Source organism: Hippocampus zosterae, chromosome 1 (assembly GCF_025434085.1).
Source record: "Hippocampus zosterae strain Florida chromosome 1, ASM2543408v3, whole genome shotgun sequence".
Lineage (NCBI taxonomy): Eukaryota > Metazoa > Chordata > Actinopteri > Syngnathiformes > Syngnathidae > Hippocampus > Hippocampus zosterae.
Genome location: NC_067451.1, coordinates 21365304 through 21392310, shown reverse-complemented (window position 1 = coordinate 21392310; position 27007 = coordinate 21365304). Strand labels below are relative to the sequence as shown.

Below are 27007 nucleotides of genomic sequence, written 5' to 3'. Positions count from 1 at the left end.
TCACACCCACCTCTACCAGAAACCACTCTACCTACCCCCCCACCCTCTTTTTCTCCACTACAGATCCACGAACAGGACGTGAGACGGCTCTTCAAGCAGCAAAAGATCAAGAAAGCTCCGGGGCCCGACAAAGTGTCCCCCTCCTGCCTGAAAGTCTGCGCTGACCAGCTGGCTCCGGTCTTCACACAGATCTTCAACAGATCCCTGGAGCTGTGTGAGGTCCCATCCTGCTTCAAACAGTCTACCATCATCCCAGTTCCCAAGAAATCGGCAACATCGGAACTGAACGACTATAGGCCTGTCGCCCTGACGTCTGTGGTCATGAAGTCCTTTGAACGCCTTGTGCTGAACCACCTAAAGAACGTCACTGGACCCCTGCTGGACCCTCTCCAGTTTGCCTACCGGGCAAACAGGTTTGTGGAAGACGCAGTCAACATAGGTCTGCACTACATCCTCAAGCACCTCGACAGCACAGGGACCTACGCAAGGATTCTGTTTGTGGATTTCAGCTCTGCGTTCAACACCATCATCCCGGAACTCCTCACCCCCAAACTACTCCACCTCGGTGTGTCCCCTGCGATCTGCCAGTGGATCCTCAGCTTCCTGACGGGACGGACACAACAGGTGAGACTGGGAGCAACAACATCATCAATACGCACTACCAGCACTGGAGCCCCACGGGGATGTGTCCTCTCGCCACTGCTCTTCTCTCTCTACACAAACGATTGCACCTCAACAGATCCAGCTGTCAAACTCATAAAGTTTGCAGACGACACCACAGTCATCGGTCTCAACAAAGACGGCGACGAGTCTGCGTACCGCCAACAAGTGGAGCAGCTGGAGCTCTGGTGCGGCCGACACAACCTCGGGCTGAACACGCTCAAGACTGTAGAGATGATCGTGGACTTCAGGAAACATTCTTCTCCTCAGTTGCCCCTCACACTATCCAACTGCCCTGTGTCAACCGTCGAGACCTTCAAGTTCCTGGGAATCACAGTCTCCCAGGACATGAAGTGGGAAGTCAACACCATCTCCATCCTGAAAAGGGCCCGGCAGCGGATGTACTTCCTGATGCTGCTGAGGAAGCATGGCCTGCCACAGGAGGTGCTACGACAGTTCTACACGGCAGTCATCGAATCAATCCTGTGTTCTTCCATCACGGTTTGGTTTGGGGCCGCCACAAAAAAGGACAAAATCCGACTTCAACGGACAGTTAGGACGGCAGAAAAAATCGTTGGCACCGCCCTACCCACTCTTGAGGACTTGCACACTGCAAGAATCAAGACAAGGGCACGGAAAATCCTCCTGGATCCCCCGCACCCTGCCCACCACCTTTTTCAGCCACTCCCCTCAGGCAGACGCTACAGATCCATGCGCACCAAATCCAGTAGACACTTAAACAGCTTATTCCCTCTAGCCATTAACTCTTTAAACAGTCACTGACATAGTCACTCTTCTTGCACCACAAAATGGTACTACAAAACTACTGGAATACTCTAAAATGGTTCAATGATTTTGTTGTTTACGATGATACTAGTGCAGTGTGTTATACCGGAGACAAATTCCTTGTGTGTTCTACATACTTGGCCAATAAAGATGATTCTGATTCTGATTATCCAAATCTGCGCCTGTCTCTAAAGCGTATTTGCGTATGCGTGCGTGTCCCCGTCTTACCGCAGTTTGGGTTGCCTTGCTTTCTGGAGCCGGCGATCTCGTTCCCATATTTGTCCGCACACCAACACTGTCCAGTGCTGCCGTGACACTGTGTCGGTTTAAAGTAGCCCTCCTCAGTACAGCGAGGAATATAGTAACCTGCAGATTGACCACAGAATACATGGGAAAGATTCAAGGACACACAAGAGGAAAAGCGTAGAAAGAGACCGGCTGATATATGTCAAAGCTCTTTTATTCACAGAGGGAGATCGCCCAGCAATTATTATCGAGATGCCTGTAGGACAAGAGCCATACATCCTGCTTTAAGGCAGGCAGTCACGTTCAATAACACACACACAACCACAAACATGCAAAACAAAGACTTTTGGCCAGACTCATTTTTCAAACTGTGTTGTTTGCAATGTGTGCAGCTGGGACAGATGGCGCTCAATGAAAAGTGTTCTCAGGAGAATTTAGTCGGAAACGCAACAAAAAATGGAAGCTCTATACTGGATTGCAGATGGACAGGACCTCGTTTTCATGCTCTACTGCATCTACACTTACAGTGACAAACTCCTCCAAATGGCAAATTGACATCCACTTTCGACAGTGGAAGCTGTACAAGGTTGAACGCAATTCATTCACTAAGATTCCAAATGGCACGTTTACTCACACAAACATATTGAATGCGTTGTTGACAAAAGGTATAAAAGTGGTGCACTCCGCCTTTTTTTTTTAAGAGAGTTTTGCACTGATGCCTTTCACCGTGGAACGTTTGAGAGCGAGGCCCTTTGTGCTTGGAATGTCAGTTTGATTATGTCACATAACTTCTGGTGTTTTCTGTTTGCAGCATTTTTTTTAACAGACTCGCCATTTAATTAATTATTTGATGCTTGTTGAACTTATGATTTGGAGGATACGGTTGAGTATTAATACAAATGGCACTAATCAACACCAAAAATGCCTGTTTTGTATAAATTATTCAAATAGATATTTCACCCCAAAAAAGTACTACCGGTAATTAAAATTTGCAATCACTTCAAGAAAATGTCGTTACTATTTCACATTCAAATACTGTGCAGCATTTTTCTTGGACAGTTGATTGGACTACAGTGTTTTCATTGTTCTTTTAGTAGCACTTTGCCTTCAAATATGTACTGCATGGGATTGTACAATCCAATACTGTAGCCATTAAGCAACGACAGCTATATACTGACCTACGAGGCTCTTCCTTCGACTCGGATTCTGGATCCTGCTCTTCTCTGCTTGGCAAGGCAAACCTGCACAAAAAGAGGCTCATCAACCTTTTCCCCCCTGTGCAATCGTCACATCAATTTGTCGTCGCTTGTCACCATTTTTTCATGTTCTTAATGCATTTGTTTACGCTTACCCAAAGATCTGCAACTGAAAACACACTTTCATTTTTTTTTAGAGCAGACTGAATGGTTGTGTCACTTGCAGATTTCAATTGTGTCATTTTAGATTGATTTGATGATCTACCCAAAATTCAAATAAAGTGCACTTCAAAGTGTGAGAAAAAAAAAAGTACTCATTGACATTTTAATGGGTTGCAGGAGTGGCTCTATTCGGGATGTTCCAAAATTGGAGCGACACAGCTGTCAAGCAAACATTATTACACCGCTTACAAGGAAGTCAAGACACTTTGCTTTTTCTGCATTTCGCTCGGTCCTCAGAAATAGGAAAGAGAAATTTGCCAAATATTTTTTGCTGGCTGTGCAATAACGGTCCCCGGGGAACATCACAAGAGAGCCGGCATTGATGTAAAGTGAAATGCAGAGTGAGCATTTTGTTACTTTCGTTCAATGGTACGATCATTGTGTGAAAAGTGACTAGTCCGCAATGACTTTTAGCCACGTTCGATTTTGACATGACTTATTATGCGCAATTATCCTTCCAAAAGGCATTCAAACGCATCCGTCCATGCTCACCCTCGGGTTTCTGGAAGCAGTAACACCACTCGTTGTTCGACAGCTTGTCGTCCTTGAAGGAGTCACAGGAGTTGAAGAGGGGCTTCATGCACAGCTCGTACTTGTCCATATAAATGGCACTCAACTCGGATTCGTCCAGCAAGAGGTCAAAGTTCATGTCTAGTTTGTTGAACATCCATCCCAGAGACTCTTTGCAGATGGGCAAGATACTTGTGTCAAAGTCTAAAAAGTCAAAAAGTGGAGACAGGTCTCAAGGGAAGATTTTAGAGTGTAGCCCGCAGGCTCTCTTGTCCGTTTTGTCTCTGAGTAGCAGGCGAGAGAGTGTGTGTCATTGTGTGTGTCTGTGCGTGAGTCTAGCTTGGTTGAGTTGAAACATGTTGACAGTACAGAGAACAGCGCAGACTCACTGTCAACATCGCCACCATCTCTCATGAGGATCAAAAAGCGGCTGTACAGAAATGGGCCACACTCACACACTTCAGAGCGCTGATGTACTCACGTCCGGTGGCTGAGTCAGAGCTGTCAGTGGATTTGAGGTCTTTGTTGGCATCGAGGTGGAGAACTCCGAACCAGTCCTTGAGCCTCGCAGCCAGGCTGTGGAGCTGTGCGTCAGTGCATGCTACGCAGACAGAAACATGTGAACACAGATTAATCCAATGTGTATTCCAGGGACTCTGCAGGTGCACATGTTCGCAATACAAGCTCCACGCCACTTTGACGTTGTCAATTTGAGTCGACAGCAGTGCTGCATCAAATCTCAGAAAGTTTTTTTTACTTGATTTCTGGTTTAAACGTTACTGTACCCGGATCTATTTGTTGCGATCATTAATCCTTATGTATGAGGTGTGTTGGAAAAGTTTAAGGACTGGTGTCATAAATGATATCTTTCAAATCCAATCTAAAACTACAAGCTTTCCCCTTCGAGGAACTGGTTTCCCATCCTTCAGTGCCACGCCATCATGCACTCCGGAAAAGGTTCTTTTTGGTAAAAACGTCTGAAAACCTTTTCAGCGTCATGGTGAAGACTCTCGCACCGAAAGAAGCACACGCCTCATAATCTCGTGATGTTGAGCTGGCCCACAGTGATGGGAGAAACTCTGTTTTGGGTTTGAAATATATTTGAAGTGACATCAGTCCTGGAACTTTTAAGACACATCTCATACATTTCAGGATTTGCGTTTTGAGAACATGAACGGACACAATCAGAAAAGCAAATGATTGTGTCGAGTGTGTCATGTTTTGCTCTCTTTGCTGCTCTTAAAATGGTGCACTCTTGTTGCGTCGTTGGGTGGTCTACCGATGCCAAGAGAGAAAAAGATTGATGTTTCTCTCGTATCCCTAAGATAATTATGCACCTGGGACCAAAGACAAAACCGATACGGGAAGTGGTGATATGGTTGTTAGTGGTGTGCCGACTTAAAAATCCGTGAGATTGTTAAAAATGTTTGTGTGTAGCAGACATTAGTGTATCTAACGTGCAAATTTCCAGATGACCAATCCACAGTGTGAGCCAACCTAGTACTTATCTGTGTGAGCAAGAACATTTGACGAAGTCCTTGATTATTTTGACCATCTGCAGCAGGGAACAAATGCTTCAATTCAGTTGAAACGATCCACTTTCACCTCTGAAATAAAACTTCTGTACAGAGATATCCACAAGGAATATGGCTCAATTACTTTTTCTTCTTTCTGAAGTGTACTTCTTTTTCCCCTTCAGTCTCCCCTTTCCATCAATGAAACATTGCACTTTTGACATTGCTCTCAAGTTCCCCTGACAGACTCGTTCATTTCCTGTATTTTCTGTCCGACCGCACTGTATGCATTTTCTGAGCTTTTCATGTATTCACCTGAGCCTCATCACGCCTGCCTATACTTAACTGACTTAGAGAACCACTTTGATATTCCTGTCCCCTCCTGTTTCTTTTGCTCACCTAAATTACTTTGAGTGCTTCATTTCCCCTCTCTCCTCTCACACATCGCCATATAAACTCCAAAGATAAGTGTGGCTTTGATAACCACTCACCCTGTCCTCCTCCTCCTCCTCCTCTCCACACTTTTTCATCCTTTGCCTTGACCGCTGCAGCTCTCTCCATCTAAGGCTCTCGAGTCTCTTGCACTTAGCACTTCTACACAAGTGTCGATGGTCTCTGATTTCTCCTTCATTTGGTATGATCGTTTTTATGATTTTTTCCCCCCCTCTCCCTACCCAGCGTTTTTCCTTTCTGAATTCTGATTGTAATTTCCCCATTGCGGGACAAATAAAGGATATCTTAATCTTAATCTCAATTGCTTCTCACAGACCAGACACTGTCACCTACGAACCGTTTTTGGGTGGAGAGTGTATAAAAAAGAGCTTGAAATAAAAACATTTGCACACAATGGATGGCTAGTTTTGTTGTTCTCTTGGGCTTTCTGAGACCCATTGTTTTCTTTTTTGAGAGAGAGATGGAGTGTTTTCTTTCCCCTGACACATATTTTAACTTTTATTCCTCAATCAACAAAACTATGATAGTATATTGTATGCTCCAGAGAATGACAAAGCAACTGATTATTACTGATTAATTATTAGAAATAGTGAGAATTTTGGTTAAAAGCAACTGCACAACTTGGCTGCAAGGAGATGGGCCACTGTCAATTCAGTTTCAAGTAGTGTCCTTTCCAGTGGGACCACTCAGGAATAAATATTCTGCTCAACACTGTACTCGTATGAAAAACAGGACTTCATGAAATTTAAGAGATTCTCTCATCCCTCACTTGTGACCTTAAACCTGGATGAAAAGTAAATAAAGTCATACAACCGCAACCCCACACACAACTGGTAATCAACAATCTGATACATTTACCATTCATTTATTTGAAATCTGCTTCAAAATAGCCAATGAAACTGGCTCCAATTATTGTTGTTGTTATTGTTTTGCTGGGTAGTACATTCCAACTAGCACAAGGAGCAACATTAACAAAGACCACAACAGATGCTAATTTGTGATGAGAGACTTAAGCCAATAAAATGCGTGCCTGCTTAATGATCAATGAAATAACTTGGAGTATTTTACTGCCCGCCAATTGCTGTAGCCTTAACAAATCATCTGGAACCCTTTTTGGGTACTAGCCAAATGTTTTATGGAAGGCGTCTGTTTTTCTTCATTCCAAAGGTGGTTGGTGCAGTTTAGGTCAGGGCTCTCTCATTCTTCCTCACCAAACTCACCCAAGCATGCTTTTTATGTAATGGTGCAATAGGAGAGGACTTTCTCTTTGTTCTCACAAAAAATTCAAGCAATTCAGAAGGAACTAAACGGTCTTCAACTTCTTATTGATGAATCACATGCGTAAAAGCAGCATTTTTGTCCAGTCAAAGAGAAACTCTCTATATTGTGCCAGACGAAAGGGCTGGGTTGACCTCCAGACTGTGGCGAAGACAATTGACTGGCGCAGTGGATGTGCAGTATCAGGTGACACTTCACAAGTTATGAGTGGCTGGGAGCTGGATGGGTCAGTTTCATTAAAAAGCAAACAACAGCATGCTGGATTTACTTTTGCTAGTTTGCACTTTATCACCAGCACAGAGGGTGAGGCGAGTCGGCTCAGATCATGATCACTTTCACACTGCTACTTTAAACACATTCAACATAGTCCTCCTCGCGGTGATATATTGACCACGCTAAACATTTATCAGTAAAATGGAAAGACATTATAGTCATAAGTAGTGCAAACAGTCTCGTAGCCTTGTATGTAGATATTACAAATAAAACTATAGTTGGGTTGTTTCAAAGAGGTACTTGAGGACATTTTGTTTGTCATAACACTCAAGCAGAATTAATCGTTTATTCGTTTAGAGAAAGTAAGACAATAGAAAATAGAAAGTGAGTGGTCACGAGAAGTGAAATTATCAGTCTTTTTGTCGTGGGATTCGCAATACATAAAGAGATTTATTATTGAGCCTCGTTTGCCATTCCTTAATATATTGGTGCAATCAAACAACTTGAATAGGCACTGCAACGGTGACTGTGAGAGGTAGCAAATTCATTTCAACCATTCCAAGTATTGGCCTATGTTTCAAAAACAGTTTTTCCTTCGACATTGACAACTCCTTAGTGTCCCCCTCCCCCCAAGTCAAGAGTCTGGGTGTCATCCTGGATAGCATGCTCACCTTCCACTCACATATCAACACCATCACCCGCGCTGCTTATTCCCACCTACGCAATATTACCAGACTTCGCCCTTCCTTCACCCCCCGCACCACTGCTATTCTTGTCCACAGTCTTGTCACATCCCGCCTTGATTACTGCAACGCTCTCCTCTTCGGCCTACCTCAAAAGTCCCTCCATAAAGTCCAGCTGGTTCAAAACACCTGTGCTTGCATCATCACAAAAACATCTTCCCAGCAGCACATCACCCCCGTTCTCCAACAGCTCCACTGGCTCCCTGTTCAACATCGCATCAATTACAAACTGCTCCTATATACCTGTACACACATGGCCATCGACAACCTGGTCCCTCCTTACCTGTCCGACCTTCTCCAGGTGCATATCCCCCCTCCCTCCGCCTGTCAGTGCCCCCTGCCCGCCTGAGCACCATGGGAGCCAGAGCCTTCAGTCACACTGCGCCGAAGCTTTGGAACAACCTACCTCCGGACCTCCAAAACTGCACACCTCTTTCCACTTTCAAGTCCCGTCTAAAAACACAGCTGTTCAGGATTGCCTTCACAGTGCAGAGGTACCGGGTTTGATTCCAGCTCCGGCCTCCCTGTGTGGAGTTTGCATGTTCTCCCCGGGCTTGCGTGGGTTTTCTCCGGGTGCTCCGGTTTCCTCCCACATTCCAAAAACATGCATGGCAGGCTGGTTGGACGCTCTATATTGTCCCTAGGTGTGAATGTGAGCGTGGATGGTTGTTCGTCTCTGTGTGCCCTGCGATTGGCTGCCAACTGATTCAGGGTGTCCCCCGCCTACTGCCCGAAGACGTCTGTGATAGGCGACAGCACCCCTGCGACCCTGGTGAGGATTAAGCGTTTCGCAAAATGGATGGATGTTTTTGACGGATAACGCTTCATGGTGGTACATCATCGGAGTATTCAAGAATGTGTTTTTGTGTTAAAACATACAAATCAACAAAGAAGTGCTAACTTTGAGTGATCCATGGAGCGTGTGCTTGTCGATATTCCATGGAAAGCCATGGAATTGGCAGGACGACATGACCAGAGGAGACATTCCGATCAGAACATGGTCGTGTATAAGCAAATAATGATTCATTTCTTAGCTAGCCGCATTGCCATCATTCTGCTTTACGTCTGTCTCTTCAGCATACACTATTTAGTTTGTTTCCTACCGTGTTGTCAAAACAAAGTACATTTACATTTTATTTTTCATCCCATCTGGATATCTAAATATAAAACGCATGAACAGCATTGCAACAGTAAAACTAGGTTTCATTTACGTTTTAGGGTGAGTGCGCAGTTTGGTTTGTACGATTGCATCTTCATGTTTACTGATACCCAAGTTCAAACTGCTGAGAACAAAATCTGGCACATACACACACGCACACGCAAGCACTCACACACACGCACACGCAAGCACTCACACACACACACGCACACACACACACACGCACACACACACACACACTTTTAGTGCCAACTCCATCTGTTTACTATTCTGAGCCACTGATCTGATGTGAGATCCTATCAGGTTGGGTGACAACGCATATGCCTCGTCCACAAGCATGACACTTACTGCCCGAGTCAGCAAGAAATAAAAAATGTGACATTGGGATGAGAGGCATTAGAGAGGACTGCATTTAAAAAGCCAACTTACTGTGAGAGTGAAAGGACGAGACCCAGACAAAATAAATTGATTCTCTGCACAGGGCTACACGTTCTGCAGCCCAAACACTTAGACATATACAGTTGAAACTGGTTTTATTCCTTTCAAAAGAAATCTGACTAATTGTATGAAAAATAACGCGATATTTTAATTTGTTGCTTTTAGACACCCCCGAAAATTGAATTAAAAAAGGACAAAAAAACTTTAGTTCACCATCCAGAAAACAATGTGAAATACATAGTAATGGCTAAATAAGATTAATATATCCTTTATTTGTCCCACACTGGGGACATTTACAGCCTAAAGTAGCAAGAATGTGGGTAGAAATAAGAAAGAAGAAAAAACAAACAAACACTGTTCAATTAAGTGCAATATAAATACAATATTGATAATTCGCAGTGCTATTTACATTTTTTTCACATAATTTAATTATTATTATTATTATTGTTATTATTATTATTCAGCAGTCGGTAGGAATAAAATAAACATTTGTCCTTCGTGAAGACGCTTGTTGGCGTATACTGGCAAAAAAAAAGGAGAGGGAAGAGAGGTTATTGTCCGAAAGCGGAATCTGACATTTGTACTTAGCTCCAAGGGTCTTTTGTTAATTCTACGGTGTGTCCAAAGGGACGCCCGGCAGTTGAACTCTTTTTTGGCACCATGGAGGTCACTAAGTATTTAGTAAATAAACTCTCTAAAAATGTTCAAAATACTTCTGGTGTATCCATGGGGTGACCTCCAAGAGCCAGCTAGCGGGCCAAAACAACATCAGCATTTTTCTGTCGTCTATTTGGTTGGTCAGAGCGAGCCAAGTTTGTCTAACACAGCACATTTGATAAGATCTACACACATGGATACATTTAGTAGTCGGAATACCTGGTGAGTACAATGCATTTTATTTAAAACAATTATGTTTTTCTCATGTCATAGGATACACATTGACTCTGAAATGCATCTGATGGTTTGGTACATGCTTTGTTTTCATGTAGCATTCATGGTTTCTATCATAGGAGCGTGACAGTGGGCGGGTGGATGAAGTTGGGTAAGTAGCTACTGAAGGTCAAATGCGTGGCTAGCCGCTGTGAGATGGCTGAGACAGACGGTCAAATGATGGATATATGGCTGAGTCCTCCTCCTCCTCCTCCTCATCCTACTACTCCCACATAGGGAAGGGAGGAATTTTCTTTTTACCAACCACAATCCATCCTTTTTTGAGCTACACCACTTTAGATTGCATTTCTCCCCCAGAATCTCTCCATCTATCAGACAAAATCCTATTTTTGTGACAAACAACAAGACACACAGACTCACTCCATCACTGGCCGCTGTAGCTGTCAGAGAAATGGCGTAGGGGGAAAAACAATATAAATATGGGGAGGAGTGAGGTAAAAGCTAAACGTGAATTGCTGAATGTTTTGAGGGATCACTACAGAGGATGTTTTTTTTTTGTATGTGGTGGAAAAGCCAAAAATTACCAAAAGAATTAAGGGCTGAACTCACAAGTGAATTCAAGTATAGTGTAAGTTCTACTCACCTGTACATCCATTAATCCAAACCACATAATCAAGTTCAAAAGGCTGGTTTGACATGTAAACAAACGTCAGCAAAATATGGAGCGTACTCACCAGTCTTGTCAGTTTTCAACAGTGTCTTGCTAAGAAATTGTCCAGGCAAACATGGACACTGTCCATCACATTTCACTGAGATCATCTTTCTGGCAAGGCAGCTCTGGAACTCAAGCTTACACTGTCAAATGATTGAAAGAAAGCACATTGCAATTGGGAACTTGCATTGAAATGTGGTTAGAAGAAAAATGCATCTCTTGTGGCAAAGGAAAAAGAAAGGAAATGAAAACATTATGATGGGTATTAATCATATTTCTTTCCCCAGGTGCCCCAAAAACAGAATTTTAATTAACTGAGTCAAGGGTGGGGTTCTTTATTCATCGTTTAATCGTTTACTGTATTTTTTGTTGTTGAACTAAACAGCTTAATTTTGGTTGGTTACACAAACACCTGGAATGCTATGCTGCAGTACAGAATGAGCTGACTCAGGTTTAACAGAAGTAATGGAGGCTTCACTTGTGAAGCACATTGTGTTTGAAATGTGCTATACAACGTAAATAAAGCGACCTTGCCTTGCCTTGACTGGCAGGTATGACGTAACCTCGCTGAAAGTACGCTCCAGTATGCAAGAATAAATCTTGGTTCAATCTGATTAAGAAGAAACTTTACTGTTAGGAGAGCTCATTCATCTTGGGGCAGAAGTGCCCAATAAGAAGCAAACTACCATTAGACGGTAAGATGGCCAGTGACATTCTATTCTTCTTCACTGCAGCACAAACCCTAATGCAAGATGGGCTGCTTCAGAAGGTAATCGGAGAAACTATAGCTCATAGTAGGTGAGGGAGGAGTAAGGAATTCTTTTTTTCTTGAAGACGAATAACAACTGAGATGGGTTATGTAAATTGTTTTTGTGTTTCATATTGCAGAACATAATTCTGCACAGCAAAATATGCCAACAACAACAACAACAACAACAAAAAACAAGAATGCTGCCCTTCTGGTTTTGAGAGTGTTGCTGACATTTGAGTTATTATTATCCAAAGCACATTTTACCCGATTTTGACAACATCTTCAATAAAAGTTATCTTTTCTCCTCTTCAAGAGAGACAATCACATGTACTTTTGGGTGTGTAAATGGTATACTCTATATATAAAGTGAATTGGACTAAGCCACACACTTCCTACACAGTGCGACTTTTCTCCATCTTTCAATTTATTTCACAATGGTAAAAAAATGTATCATGCCGCAGTGTTTACAATATAGTGTATTGCACCGGTTACAGCAGTTTATCTTTTCCTCAAATGTATTCGATCATTGATGCCATACCTAAGTACCAGCTGAGAAGTCACAAAGGATCTCAATCTTTACATCATAGCTGTGTTCAGAATTTTGTAAAACTAGCCCACACAAAATTACAAAAGCCTGGAATATTGGTCTTAGACATTGGTTCTCAAATGTTGTCACCCTGGGACTCGCATTTTCCTTGCATTGCCAATTCGTGACCCACTTTGGTAGAAGTTAAGAACATTTGAAAAAAATCACATTTTACAAACCTAGCTACAGTATATATGCATACATGTTCATAGCACCTTTCACTGAACCATCCATCCATCCATCCATCTTCTAATCCGTTTATCCTCACGGGCTTGCTGGAGCCTATCCCATCTGTCTTCGGGCAGTAGGCAGGGGGCACCCTGAACCGGTTGCTAGCCAATGGCAGGGCAAACGGAGACGAACAACCATTCGCTAACATGCTAACATTCATTCATTCATTCATTCATCTTCCGTACCGCTTGATCCTCACTAGGGCCGCGGGGGGGGGGGGGGGGGGTGCTGGAGTCCATCCCAGCCGTCTCCGGGCAGTAGGCGGGGGACACCCTGAATCGGTTGCCAGCCAATCGCAGGGCACACATAGACGAACAACCATTCACGCTCACACTCACACCTAGGGGCAATTTAGAGTGTTCAATCAGCCTGCCATGCATATTTTTGGAATGTGGGAGGAAACCGGAGGACCCGGAGAAAACCCACGCAGGCCCGGGGAGAACATGCAAACTCCACACAGGGAGGCCGGAGCTGGAATCGAACCCGGTACCTCTGCACTGTGAAGCCGACGTGCCAAACACTGGACTACCGGGCCCAGTTCTGAAGTTGATGTTTCAAATTAGAATGGAAATTGGAAATATAGTCATATCTTGACATACAAGTGCCACATGCTAACATGTCGGGACAATTTAGAGTGCTCCATTAATCTGCATGTTTTTGGAATGTGGGAGGAAACCGGAGTACCCGGAGAAAGCCCACCCAGGAACGCGGAGAACCGGCAAACTTCACACACAAGAAGCCCTGCACCTTTGCACTGTGAGGCGGGCATGCTAACCAGTTGCTGACCGTGCAAAAAATGCACTCATACAAGATTTGTCGCACATATGACTAAATGCGACATGATAGTAGTCTCCTATCTGGAGACATTAGTATCGCTGCCTCTCGTATAATAATTCTACATATGAAATACTGTATGTATTACCTTGTTGTATGTATATGACCTTGTCTTGTTACTTTATTTATTTGTGTAGCATATGTGTCCATGCCTGTACCTCGACTTACTAATAAAAGCTGATTGATTGACTTTTTTCACATAAAGTTATCTTTAAGAAGGGGTACTGTTGAAATTATTGTTAATAATTTTGTGATTAATCAATATTTGGGACTCTGCACCCAAGTGACCCAAGTTGTGCGTAGTTGGAAAAGGAAGAGCCGTTAATGACATTTGTTGGTAAAAACTACAATTCTCTGTACTGCTGTCAAAATATTGAATTCGCTGCCTGGTGGAAGTGAGGAGGTCCAGGAAATGGACAGGCGACCTCCCCCAGTCACAGTGAGCACACAAATACGCCCCATTAATCTTGATAGGTGTTAGTGTGGTTTTAATCAAACTCTGTTTTAGCACCTGAGTTAGTGGATTACAAAAAGAGGAGAGGAGTAATGGACTTCACTGAGGTTTCTCAAGAGATGACAGAACTGTGTTCTAAATATGATGCAGAGTGTGTTTGTGTGTGAGTGTGTGTGTGTGTGTGTGTGTGCGTGTGTTTGTGTGTGGTGTGTATATAATGAATGGGGCACATCATGTAATAATATAGCATCGGTAAGACTGTGACAAAGCAGCTTATTGCTGAGAAGTCGAGCAATGAGGACCAATCAGTTCGCCTTCTAACTGACTGAACAATTCTCACTGAATTGCCAAAGAGAGCAAAGGGATTTCTTTGCCCTCCTCTTCTTTATTTCCATTCCTCCTCCAACACTTCATTCAGTCTCTCAGTACTGGGCGGTTCAGTATCTCATTAGCAAGTGAGCTGAAAAAATGTCTCCTGTGGCCAGCAGAACAATAAGTGGGTTTGGACTGTATGTTGGCTCAATTATTAAATCATATCAAACTATGAATTTAAAATCCGCTGCCACAATCATGACTGATGTTCTGCAACTGATAAACAAATACAGCGAGTAAGTCAATGCAGTTGTTTTGTCGATTTACTCATCACCATTAATAAGCATTAAATAAAAGGTAACTTTGTTGTAGTACAATCAGAAAAAAAACCTACAATAGCTTCAAAGAGAAGAAAATAAAAACAGAAGAATCAAGCTAAATGGCTGTATTTTGTGTGACCTCGACTCTTTTGTCTCATAGGCTTAGTCGTATAGCATGTGGTGAAATTAACCATCATTTCTAAGACAAAGTTAACATTTATTAAAAATATATACTGTAAGTAAAGCAAAAACAAACAATCTAAAACAGGGGAACTTATCCACGTCTACCTGCTGGAGTAAACTAGAGCCAATATGTTAACTAGCAGTAATGATGAAATTTAGAGTAGCTCTTCTAACTTTTGGCAGTCTAAAAGTTTAAGATTTTGATCATAATTGGTCTTAAAACTAGGAATGCACAACCACTGACATAAAAACTGACAACTTCCTTCCCCCCCAAAAAAACCAAAACAAAAACAAAACAAAACATCATAGTCCAACAGATGAAAAATCCAATTTGAATACCGTATTTTCCAGAGTATAAGTAAGTTTTTTTTTCTTAGTTTGGCCGGCGGTGCGATTTATACTCTGGAGCGACTTATGTGTGAAATGGTTAACGCATTGGACACATGACATGTTATTTTCACATTAAACCGCAAGAGGGTGCTCTCGGCCTGTGTTGATACTTTCCACGTTGGCAATAACTGAGAAAAACAACTTACGATGACTCTGACGTAAGCGACTTAGAAGAGGAAGCGCTGCATCTTTTACCTTCGGAGTTGGCGGAGTTGTTTAAAAGTGACACTGAGCATGAAGATTTGATTGGGTTTCGTGATTTGGAGTGACGTTGATGGTTTGGTACATTTGTTAGCATGTTCTTTGTGCTATAGTTGTCTAAATAACTCATAATATGTTACGTGAACATACCAGGCACAATCACAGTTCGTTGTTTAAGCGTCATGTAACGTTAGCATATCGTACACTCATTTAGCCTGTTGTTCATTAGTTTTATTTTTAAATTCCCTTTCAAGATGAAATGTGTTTTTGGTGTTTGATTCTATCAAATAAATTTTCCCCCCAAAATGTGACTGATACTCCAGTGCGACTTATATATGTTTTTGCCGTCTTAATTATGCATTTTTTGGCTGGTGCGATTTATAATCTGGAGCGACGTATAATCCGAAAAATACGGTAAACGGAGCCATTGTGGTTAGGATAGTATAGTGCAATACTATCCTATCCACAATGGCTCACGGGGAGTCTTTGGAGCCTATCCCAGTTGATTTCGGGCGAAAGGCACTGGTACTGGTCACCAGTCAGTCGCTGGGCACACATTGGGACAAATGGCCGATCCCAAACTGCCCGCATACAAGTCAGGTCAGTGTACCACTACATCATCAGCGACACTAGCATACACTTATTTGTCAATCTAGTGAACCGTTTAAGCGTACTGCTAACAACATTTGGTGCATTACCTCCACCTTTTAAAATGAATCGTGGCTCTGCTCAACACAACACCTACTATTTAACCCTACTGTTTCCAAAAATAAAAATAGACTCACAATAATTTCTCTTACACTTTACTCGATTTCAATGCAAGTCTCAAGGTTCTGTGTATGGCACTACATGTTTCGATATGTAAACAAGGGAAGGCACTTCCTTGTTTACGATGATAGTAATGCAGCGTGTTATACTGGAGACAAATTCCTTGTATGTTCTACAAACTTGGCCAATAAAGATGATTCTGATTCTGATAGGTAAGATAATTGGTACCACAAGCATGAATGGATGTCAATGAACTCACTCACGGCTCAAAGGCCAAAAGGCACTTGAATTAATCTTTTTTGACACAAAGATGCATTCGTTACACTAAGTTCTACTGGCTATACCAACTCATATTATGTCATATTTCTAATCTGTATCTTTGTTACTATGGCCATGTTGGCTTGCTTGCAGCTCAATTTCAATTTTTTGGCCCGTATGCGTCACGTCTGTTTTTTTTTCCCCATAAAGTGTGAACAGTGCAATTGGGCCTCGTTCATATATGGATATAAAGTGGATATGAATGTAATGCGGCGGCCTAGTGAGCGAGTGGTTAGCGCGTGGACCTCACAGGCAGAGGTGCATGTTCTCCCTGTGCCTGCATGGGTTTTCTCTAGGCACTTCGGTTTCCTCCCACATTGCAAAAACATGCATGGCAGGTTAATGGAACACTCGAAAAATTGTCCCGAGGTGTGAGTGTGAGCGCGGATGTTTGTTCGTCTGTGTGTGCCCTGAGATTGGCTGGCAACCGGTTCAGGGTGTCCCCAGTCTGCTGACTGAAGACAGCTGGGATAGGCTCCAGCACCCCTCGCGACACTAGTGAGGATAAACTGGATCGGAAAATGGATGGATGGATGTAATGAGCCTGTAGTATGAAGCACACACCCAACCTATACATCAATGAAAACCCAACATGCACTCCACAGCGGCGGTCTAGAGTGCTCAAGAGACGACTGATATCGTCCATGAACGTGCAAAGTTGTTTTGTGTAACAACTGCTGTCTTTAATTTGACTTTAATCTGACATGAAACATGAAGGATAATGTGCATCTTTGTGATGACAGTAGTAATTCATCCACGCAGGGCGTTCATTTGTTACATGTTACAATGACATGACACCATCCAGAGATGGGCACTTTACCCTATTTTGCCGATCCGCCCTCCATCCTCGACCTGGGTAGCCTTCCATTTTTTTCCCTCCATCCTTATTCAAATAATAATCGTTCTCTATCCCCATCCATCCTCATCCTTGTAATGCACTTCTGTCCTGCCTCCCAAAATATTTCTACCTCCTCCGACCTTGCTAGTCTGGTAATGTGAGACGATAAAATGAGCCCTGGCACATGAGACCATATTTACGTCTGTAAACTGCACCATGTGACATCTATTCTTTGGCTGGACATCACTATATGTCATGCTTTATGCACGTGCATATCACATCTCAGACACGTTACAGTCATATTTGAAGTTGTTTTGGTTTTTGGAATTTGATTGAGTCCATAAAAATATAGAATTGATCAAAACACTCGGATTGGGCATCGCACCCTTCAGTGTAGCTTTAACAGCCAAGGAGATTGGTTGTGACGAGGATCAAGAGGGTAAAAAAGAGCTTTGCCAAAGAAGGCTCACGTTCCCAGCATGAACCTTGAAGCTTCAGAAGAAGGACAAAAGACAGATGGAATCTAAAGAAAAACTGTGCCGAAATGTAATTGTCTACATTTTTATTTAATAAATAATTGAAAGACCACAAGTTAAAAATAAATAAATAAATAATCAAAGCTACTGCATTTTAAACCTAAACTCACTTACCTCACGTGTGCAATAATGAGCAATATCTGAGCCATTTCATTCATGTGCAATATGTGTCCTGCATGCAATATAAGCCTCAAAACACTAATGCTGCTGTTGTTATGTGTTGTTGAGTGTTGCATTTATTAAACCGTTATTTTATTTTATTCTATTTTATTTTTTACGAAACTCATTCTATACAATGACAATAAAGGCAATTCTGATTCAGATGTCATCACGAAAAGTGGAACTAAGGCATGAAATAAGAAAACGGATATCTTTTTTTTTAAATGGGGGGAAGACATCAGGGAATTTTACCTTTGAAGAGTAGGTGTGTCCATCGGATCCACACACCGGAATTGAATGAACTGATGAACACAGTTTGCAGTTCCCGTGAGTTCCCGCTTCAAACCGATGCTTGTGGCCCACGCTGCCTTTCTGGGCTTTCAGACTACATGACAAGAAACAAAAACACCAATGTTCTCTTCAAGAAAAAAAAAATAAATCTACAGTACAAACACTTATTAACTTCCAAGGCAAGAAAATGTTCCTCCAAAGCATTTGCTCAACATGTCCTAAGTGAGTGAACAAGACCCAGATTGTACTTGTGAATAAAACAAGAAATAGCACCATGTCTAAAAATATACTGTCCAAAGTAGAAAAATAACCTATTAAAGGGGATACGAAGACAAAAAAGGAAAGTTTGAAAATATATATTTTTTAACTTAATTTACCTATTTACGTATGATACAAAGAATCCCTTATTATCACATTATAGTGTAACGTATCCGACTGGGCATGTGGAAATACCTCAAAGTAATAACAGGAATAGCAGCAGCATTTGTACATATAACTTTTTATTGAAAAGTTTAACTGTGTCCAGCTATATCGGTTTATCAAATATTTATCCACCGTTCATATATTTGCAGTCGAAGGCTACTCCAATAAAAAGAAAATATAAGTTGGTACACATGCAAAGCGTCGGACCATCCGCTGGACAGGCATGCATACCACTGTGCGTTCAGTAATTTCTGCAGGTAGCCTAAGAGGACACTGGCTTTAAATTATAGTTAAAAATAAAACAAAAAAAATTGTAAGGTGGTGTGCCTTCCGACCCAATCCATTAGTCACTAATAATCAGAGCAGAATAGAACCGCAAACATACACGTGCACAAACTTGATGAATTAAACCAGGCTGACAGATACGGGAAAACATACGTCTGGCACACCACATACAGTAAGTAGGCAGTGCCTGTATATATTATTACCCCACCATCCCAAAAATGCTATTGTAGGCCTTGCAAATACAGTATCACTTAAAAAAAATAAATGTGGCTGACTGGACATGTGTACTAAGGACATTATCATAAAATACAGCACTGGAAATATTCTCTCCTCTTGATTTGTCACATTGCACAAAGCTCCAGGACACTGCTGGAATTTCCCATGCTGCACTAATTTGGAAAGGCTATAATCTCTCATTATTAGAGCCTCCTCACAGCAGGATAGAGGTGGGTAAGAATTAACACTGAAAAGCTTAACTGGACTTTTTGAAGTGGGATTTGGTACCTAATATGCCCGAAGCACCCCACACAGAACTCCCTGCGGGACATGATCGAACAGCTTCTCCCAGTCCCCAAAGCCCATGTTCACTGGTTGGGAGAACTCCTATGAACGCTCGAGTTCCACAATGCGAACAGCATGTTGAAAAGGACACTTCTAATCTTAATTTACGTATGTTAAAAATTTGAAGTGTAGTTCTGCACGGTGGAAGGAAAAACCTTTGCCACAGTAACAAGCCAGGTCCCTGTAGCTAGTGTGTAGCAACTTTGCATACTACTTAGCATTCCCGCTGCAAATCCAGAGGAACGAGGAAATCAGGCAGGCTAGTGACATTTTAGCGGTGGCACAGTTGAATTAGTATGCTGTAAAAAACACCAACGGCATTTGTTATTGCTTTAGTTCAGTCTGGGAGAGGTTGTTAACATGCTGCTGCAAGTTGCGTTTGTACCACACTAGTTCTTCTGTGCCGTACTGATTATTCAAGTGTTGCTAAATTAGTTTATTTTGACCGACTCCCAAAAGCATATCAATAGCCCTGGTATTCATTAGCCAAAGGCAGAGCTGCACTGTATTTGTATATAGAGTAGTGTGTGGCAAGAGCGTGATAGCTTGGAAATCCAGACTTATTGCTGTACCAGCAATTGAGTCTAGTCACAGACTCACCAAGCGCAGGGCGAACCTGAGCAAACAGAGAGTGAAATGAACCAATTTGCGAAGAGTGGAAGTGACGCCCCCCCCGCCCCCCCCAAAAAACAACTCTTCTTTTGAAAAAAATGCTTCCAGTGCTGTCAGCTTCTGATGTTTTATTGATTGTGTTTGTGGTTATTAAAAAAATGATTTGATGCTGAATGATGTTAACAAACTACCGTCTCTCTCGCACGCCATTTTGAATGCGGATGGAATTCCACCGCCAACGCGTGACGTAGTGGGTTCGGCTTTCCAGGCTAAGAGCACAAGATAGTTAATGCTCCTCTCCCTTTCCTAAAATGAATGTTTGTTTTTTTTTGGTACCATAATAAGAAAATGGAAATCAAACATGTTATGCCTCAATAACTCCAACATATACTGTATATTTTTGCTTTTCATTTTAAAAATAGTCATCATAAATAAAATTTGCCCATCCCTGATATGGCTAGATATCCCTTATATTTCCCATTACATACAGTACATACGTCAAAATTTTATACACCAAAGCAAGGTGCCAAAAATCGCACCAAAAGTGCCATTCCAAATAGCATGGGGTGAGCCTATGAGAAGCATGAAGTCATATCCTCAATGGTATGCATAAAGCAACTAAGTTATTGAACCAGCAATGATGAAATAAGAATCTCATGAAAACAATTTAAAGCAGGCTAAAATGATTTTATGGTCTGTGGCTTAAGTGAGTGATGCGTTAGCAAAATACAGATTGCATTGGAATCATTTGATGCATTAAGCGGTAAATTGGATGTGTTATTCATTCAATATGAGGGGGAAGGATCAAAACAAATTGATTTAGAAGCTAATGACTTAGAAGCTAATGAGAAATCAATTAAAACCAGTGACATAAGACAGTTACGAAAAATTACTTTGAGATGTAGGTTGGAAATGATGATGTTTCAAGATGAAACGTTTTCGAAGTGAAAACTGGGATCATTGCAAGGTTGAACGCACAAACAAATTAGAGCTGATAGTGCCCTGACTGAGTGCATCGAGTTTACAAATAAGTGTATTGTTTGACAAGAATGAAGTGGTTTTGCAAATATGTTTAAAATTGCCAGTGAAGCACGGAGGAGTAATTTTGTAGTCTTATGTTTCCCTGCTATATGCAAAGTCTTGTGGAATAGTGTCTTATAACCATCGTTCTTAACCAAACTATGCATAATAGACCATAGAGCAATTCCTTACCTGTGAGTTGGCGGCTTGTGATTGGTACATATGGCTGTCTGGTAGTCGTGGCTGACACACATCTTATGAGGGGGGCAGTGCACTTTCAGACATGGGTCCTTAGTGGTGTCAGAACCTAAAGAGCGAGGGAGAATTCACAAAATGTCATCTTTGAGGGAGACTCAAAATGAAGGCTGAAAAATCAGTTTTTGTTTCAAGAAAAAAACGGTGCCTCAGCTCTGGACAAATGAAACAGCATTAGAGCTTCTTTAGCAAGTCAAAGAAGCTCTCAGTCTATACCCATGTGAATGAAGCCAACAAAGAAAAGAACACCATCTATGTCTCTGGTGGCCAAAGCGGTCTTTTGCCCAAGACATAATGCATGAATTATGTATTGGTCATTTTCCTCCCTCCGTGTGTGTCATTCATTGTCTATCCCAGTATCAGTGATGTGCTCTGAGTTACGAGGGCACTGCATTACCTTTCCACCTGTGGTTGTGATAGCATTCCGTTCTGTGTCAACCCACCACGTTCTGTTTGGGTTCCTCCATGCGCATTAATAAATGTCAGAAAATGGGAAGGTATAAAGCAAAGTAATGTACTCATGAAGTAAGATTCCAACTAAGCACCTATATCTGCTTTTGTGGACACTCCATTCACATTCACACAGATTGCATCAGACACAATGTGAAATAAGGCATTCAAAAGTTATTAAAGTGTATGCTTGCTGATATACAATGTGATCAGAACATGTTTTAAACAGCAACTGCTTAAACAGATATTTCAGTGTGGCTAATTAGAACCTAGCCCAGAGAGAAAGCCTGCACAAGTCCTTGCCCTGTTACTGAGAGCATCATATAAAAATGAATGTCCTTGTCTTCGTTAGGAGGATAATGGCTTGTATTTGTGCCCCAGCTGGCAACTGATGAGATCAAAGTACTATCCGACCCAATCCCACAATGCAGCACTGTTTACAAGCCATTTTATCAGCATTACTGCCAAAGACAGTGACGTGATTAAGCTGGCTTTACTCTCGGTAAAATTGGAATGCAAAAACCGCCGACGACTTACTACTGTCAAATCATCTTTGATAATTTTCTGTCTCTAGACTGAACGCGCACAGTGAAACAGTTTCTTAATATATAGCACCATATGTTATACCCAAGCTTGTTTCACACAATCTGTCAAACATGCACTGACACAAAAACACATTCCATATCAGTGTCTTTCCATCATTGGGTTATTTAGGAAAGTCCTCACCTCTATCTATCAATGCCTGGAAAAAAGCCATTTTATATCACTTCGTTTCAAAATGACTTTATCTCCACAGGGGAGTGACAAGCGAGTGCAGCAAAGAGGGCAAGAAGAGTTAAGAGGATAAGAAGGCAGAACAATCGTGAGGGAATGAGAAGTTTGTATCTAGCTAGCAGATGATTGGAGGACAATTAAGGATTAGTGTGTGACCTCTGCTCAGAGAAAAATTGGAAATAAAGACAAAGCCATACAAATGAGGGATTTTATCTCAGACACGCATAATATATTCACACTCAACACCCCATATTTAGACAATGACTCAGGCAGCGCTTTCCCATGAACACTAAAATATGTTGGGCTCTATTTTTGTAGAGAGAGGCAGTCCTAGGCTGCGGCGTAGGTGGTGTCATGCAATTTTGGTGATGGTGCAGGCAGACATATTCTGAGCTCCACAGACGTGTGTTATGGATGTCATCATATTTCATTCATAAATACGACAACAGCGTGTGTCAAACCGTCTGAATCATTGTAGAAATCAAGTCATTGAACAAATCATTATCATAATCTTTATTATATTTTATAACACACGCCTGGGCCGCAGCAAGACTGCGGAATTGTAGGCTGAGGTTACACAGTCACAAAAGATTGGGGTGGAAGGGCCTCGCCAAGTGCCCACAACACAGCACTGATCTGTGATGATCTTGACCAACTAGATATCATCCACCTGTGGAAGTCTGCTTGCAGTTCCTTATAAAAGTACTGTACATGCTTTGCATTGATTGTCTGCATGAGCTTCAGCAAGCTTATACCTCCTTCTGCAATGTTAAACACTGTGTGCACCTCTCTTGTGTTGAATTAAAGGAAGGGATTGAAGGGGCCGCTTCCACTGCCCGGGAAACAAGTCAGCTGTGTTCACGCTCACAACGGTGCAAACACCCCTTTCTACCTGTGCTCTTCTACGAAAACAACAAATAGAAGAAAACTCCAGCCATGCACACTGTTAGAGTGCACTTTGCGCAAGACGTGGGCTGGGCATGATAAAACGCCCGTTGATTAAGATATGAAGGAGGCTTTTAAATGTTTTTTCTCCTGCTGGGGGTTTTAAGATTTATGCTTTATGCAGCTGGACTGAGGAGATATGCATTGTAAAGAATGGACAAATGCACAAAAAGAGAAATACTCCAATGAGATAAAAGTTGAGGTTTATTAATATACTTCTCACTGGCAAATTTAGGCTGCTAACTTCCTTTAACTGCCCTCTACTCTTATTCTAATACAGGCTATAACTTTATTCCCATCAACGTGCGATGATGCCTGACATAGCCTGACTGACGAGTCTCATTGCAGATGTATTCATTCGTATCAAGGGAAAACTCCTGATTTACATATACTGTGTAGTCCAGAAAAAAAATCCCAGTGGCTCGCAAGAATGTGTTGGCAGAAAAAAAAGACATTTATGGAAATGGTGAGCACATTTCCGAAGTAAAACCTTTTCATTTAGCAAAAACCCATGATTGCTGCAAAGATGATAAATTCAAACCAGTGAGGCTACATCAAATATTTAGTGTCTTCAAAAACCATCCATCCATCTATACATCATCTACCGCTTATCCGGGGCCGGGTCGCGGGGGCAACAGCTTTAGCAGGGAAGCCCAGATTTCCCTCTCCCTAGCTACTTCTTCCAGCTCTCCCCGGGGGATCCCGAGACGTTCCCAGGCCAGCTGGGTGACATAGTCTCTCCAGCGTGTCCTGGGTCTTCCTCAGGGTCTCCTCCCGGTGGGACATGCCCGGAACACCTCACCAGGGAGGCGCTCAGGAGGCATCCGAATCAGATGCCCAAGCCACCTCATCTGGCTCCTCTCGATGTGGAGGAGAAGCGGCTCGACTCTGAGCCCCTCCCGGATGACAGAGCTTCTCACCTTATCTCTAAGGGAGAGCCCGGACACCCTGCGGAGAAAACTCATTTCGGCCGCTTGTATCCGGGATCTCGTTCTTTCGGTCACGACCCATAGCTCGTGACCATAGATGAGGGTTGGGACGTAGATCGACCGGTAAATTGAGAGCTTCGCCCTTTGGCTCAGCTCCTTCTTCACCACGACAGACCGATACAACGGCCGCATCACAGGAGACGCTGCACCAATCCGCCTGTCGATCGCCCGCTCCCTCCTGCCCCCACTCGTGAACAAAACCCCAAGATACTTGAACTCCTCCACTTGGGGCAAGATCTCCTCCGCGACCCGGAGGGGGCACTCCACCCTTTTCTGACTGAGGACCATGGTTTCAGATTTGGAGGTGCTGATTTTAATCCCAACCGCGTTCACACTCGGCTGCGAAACGCTCCAGTGAGAGTTGGAGAGCCCCGTTTGAAGGAGCCAACAGCACCATATCATCTGCAAAAAGCAGGGATGCAATACTGAGGCCCCCAAAACGGACCCCTTGAACGCTACGGCTGTGCCTAGAAATTCTGTCCATAAAAGTTATGAACAGAATCGGCGACAAAGGGCAGCCTTGGCGGAGTCCTACCCTCACTGGAAACGATTCCGACTTACTGCCGGCAATGCGAACCAAACTCTGACATTGGTGGTATAGTGACCGAACAGCCCGTATCAGGGGGTTCGGTACCCCATACCCACGAAGCACCCCCCACAGAACTCCCCGAGGGACATGGTCAAACGCCTTCTCCAAGTCCACAAAACACATGTAGACTGGTTGGGCGAATTCCCACATACCCTCAAGGACCCTGCTAAGGGTGTAGAGCTGGTCCACTGTTCCACGGCCGGGACGAAAACCACACTGCTCCTCCTCAATCTGAGGCTCGACTTCCTGACGGTCCCCCCTCTCCAGCACTCCTGAATAGACCTTACCACGGAGGCTGAGGAGTGTGATCCCTCTGTAGTTGGAACACACCCTTCGGTCCCCCTTTTTAAAAAGAGGGACTACCACCCCGGTCTGCCAATCCAGAGGCACTCTCCCTGTTGACCACGCGATGTTGCAGAGGCGTGTCAACCAGGACAGCCCCACAACATCCAGAGCCTTGAGGAACTCCGGGCGGATCTCATCCACCCCTGGGGCCTTGCCACCGAGGAGCTTTTTAACCACATCGGTGACTTCAACCACAGAGATAGGAGAGCCCACCTCAGAGTCCCCAGGCTCTGCTTCCTCCAAGGAAGGCGTGTTGGTGGAGTTGAGGAGGTCTTCGAAGTACTCTGCCCACCGGTTCACAACGTCCCGAGTCGAAGTCATCAGCGCCCCATCCCCACTGTACACAGTGTTAGTGGTGCACTGCTTCCCCCTCCTGAGACGTCGGATGGTGGACCAGAATTTCCTCGAAGCCGTCCGGAAGTCGGCTTCCATGGCCTCACCGAACTCTTCCCACGCTCAGGTTTTTGCCTCGGCGACCACCGAAGTCGCGGTCCGCTTGGCCAGTCGATACCCGTCAGCTGCCTCTGCGGTCCCACAGGCCATAAAGGCTCGATAGGACTCCTTCTTCAGCTTGACGGCATCCCTTACTGCTGGTGTACACCAGCGAGTACCATGTTGCCTCTTCGGGCTGTGCCCGGCCGGGCCCCATGGGTGTAGGCCCGGCCACCAGGCGCTTGCCAACGAGCCCCACCTCCAGGCCTGGCTCCAGAGGGGGGCCCCGGTGACCCGCGTCCGGGCAAGGGAAACCTAGATCCATTTATTGTTTTCATCATTGGGGTCTTTGAGCCGTGCTTTGTCTGGCCCCTCACCTAGAACCTGTTTGCCATGGGTGACCCTGCCAGGGGCATAAAGCCCCAGACAACTTAGCTTCTAGGATCATTGGGACACACAAACCCCTCCACCACGGTAAGGTGACGACTCACGGAGGGGTCTCAAAAACTCTCAGTCTTCAAAAACATCAAGGCTCAACTGGCCATCATGTTGTGTTTAAAGAAAATGGATATGAAGTTTTTGGTGTATATAAGGGGCGAAGAAAAAAATCATGCTGGTCATAAAGAATAGCATTTGTATGCTTTGGCATAATAAAGCTTTTTTCAAAGCCTGGAAAAACAGATCATGTAATTTTATTTTTATTTTCTTAAGATGCATCTGGAAAAAAAAATGGACCCGGTTGCAAGCGGCCGAAATGAGTTTTCTCCGCAGCGGACACCCTGCGGAGAAAACTCATTAAGGTGAGAAGCTCGGTCATCCGGGAGGGGCTCAGAGTCGAGCCACTTCTCCTCCACATCGAGAGGAGCCAGATGAGGTGGCTTGGGCATATGATTCGGATGCCTCCTGAGCGCCTCCCCGGTGAGGTGTTCCGGTCATGTCCCACCGGGAGGAGACCCCGAGGAAGACCCAGGACACGCTGGAGAGACTATGTCACCCAGCTTGCCTGGGAACGACTCGGGATCCCCCGGGGAGAGCTGGAAGAAGTAGCTAGAGAGAGGGAAGTCTGGGCTTCCCTGCTAAAGCTGTTGCCCCCGCGACCCGGCCCCGGATAAGCGGTAGATGATGGATGGATGG

At 43.5% G+C, this 27007-nt stretch overlaps 2 protein-coding genes across 5 annotated transcripts in view; one reads left to right on the top strand and one right to left on the bottom strand.

Annotated features, from left to right (window-relative positions):
- Positions 1 to 27007, bottom strand: part of spock1 (SPARC (osteonectin), cwcv and kazal like domains proteoglycan 1) — a 109982-nt gene that overhangs the window by 3690 nt on the left and 79285 nt on the right. For all 3 annotated transcript variants that reach the window (XM_052080953.1, XM_052080970.1, XM_052080962.1), the window contains 7 exons: positions 21287 to 21401; positions 18155 to 18287; positions 11044 to 11164; positions 4102 to 4221; positions 3603 to 3824; positions 2871 to 2933; positions 1675 to 1812 (listed from right to left, as the gene is read on the bottom strand). In XM_052080953.1, the coding sequence (XP_051936913.1) occupies positions 1675 to 1812; positions 2871 to 2933; positions 3603 to 3824; positions 4102 to 4221; positions 11044 to 11164; positions 18155 to 18287; positions 21287 to 21401 (912 nt within the window). The remainder of the gene's footprint in view (positions 1 to 1674; positions 1813 to 2870; positions 2934 to 3602; positions 3825 to 4101; positions 4222 to 11043; positions 11165 to 18154; positions 18288 to 21286; positions 21402 to 27007) is intronic.
- LOC127610875 (uncharacterized) overlaps positions 1 to 27007 on the top strand; it is a 112033-nt gene that overhangs the window by 62383 nt on the left and 22643 nt on the right. Inside the window, exon 2 of one of the 2 annotated variants that reach the window (XM_052081368.1) lies at positions 26674 to 26747. The exons of the other annotated variant lie outside the window; for it this stretch is intronic. Coding sequence (XP_051937328.1) covers positions 26674 to 26747 — 74 coding nt within the window. The remainder of the gene's footprint in view (positions 1 to 26673; positions 26748 to 27007) is intronic. 2 annotated transcript variants of the gene reach the window in all.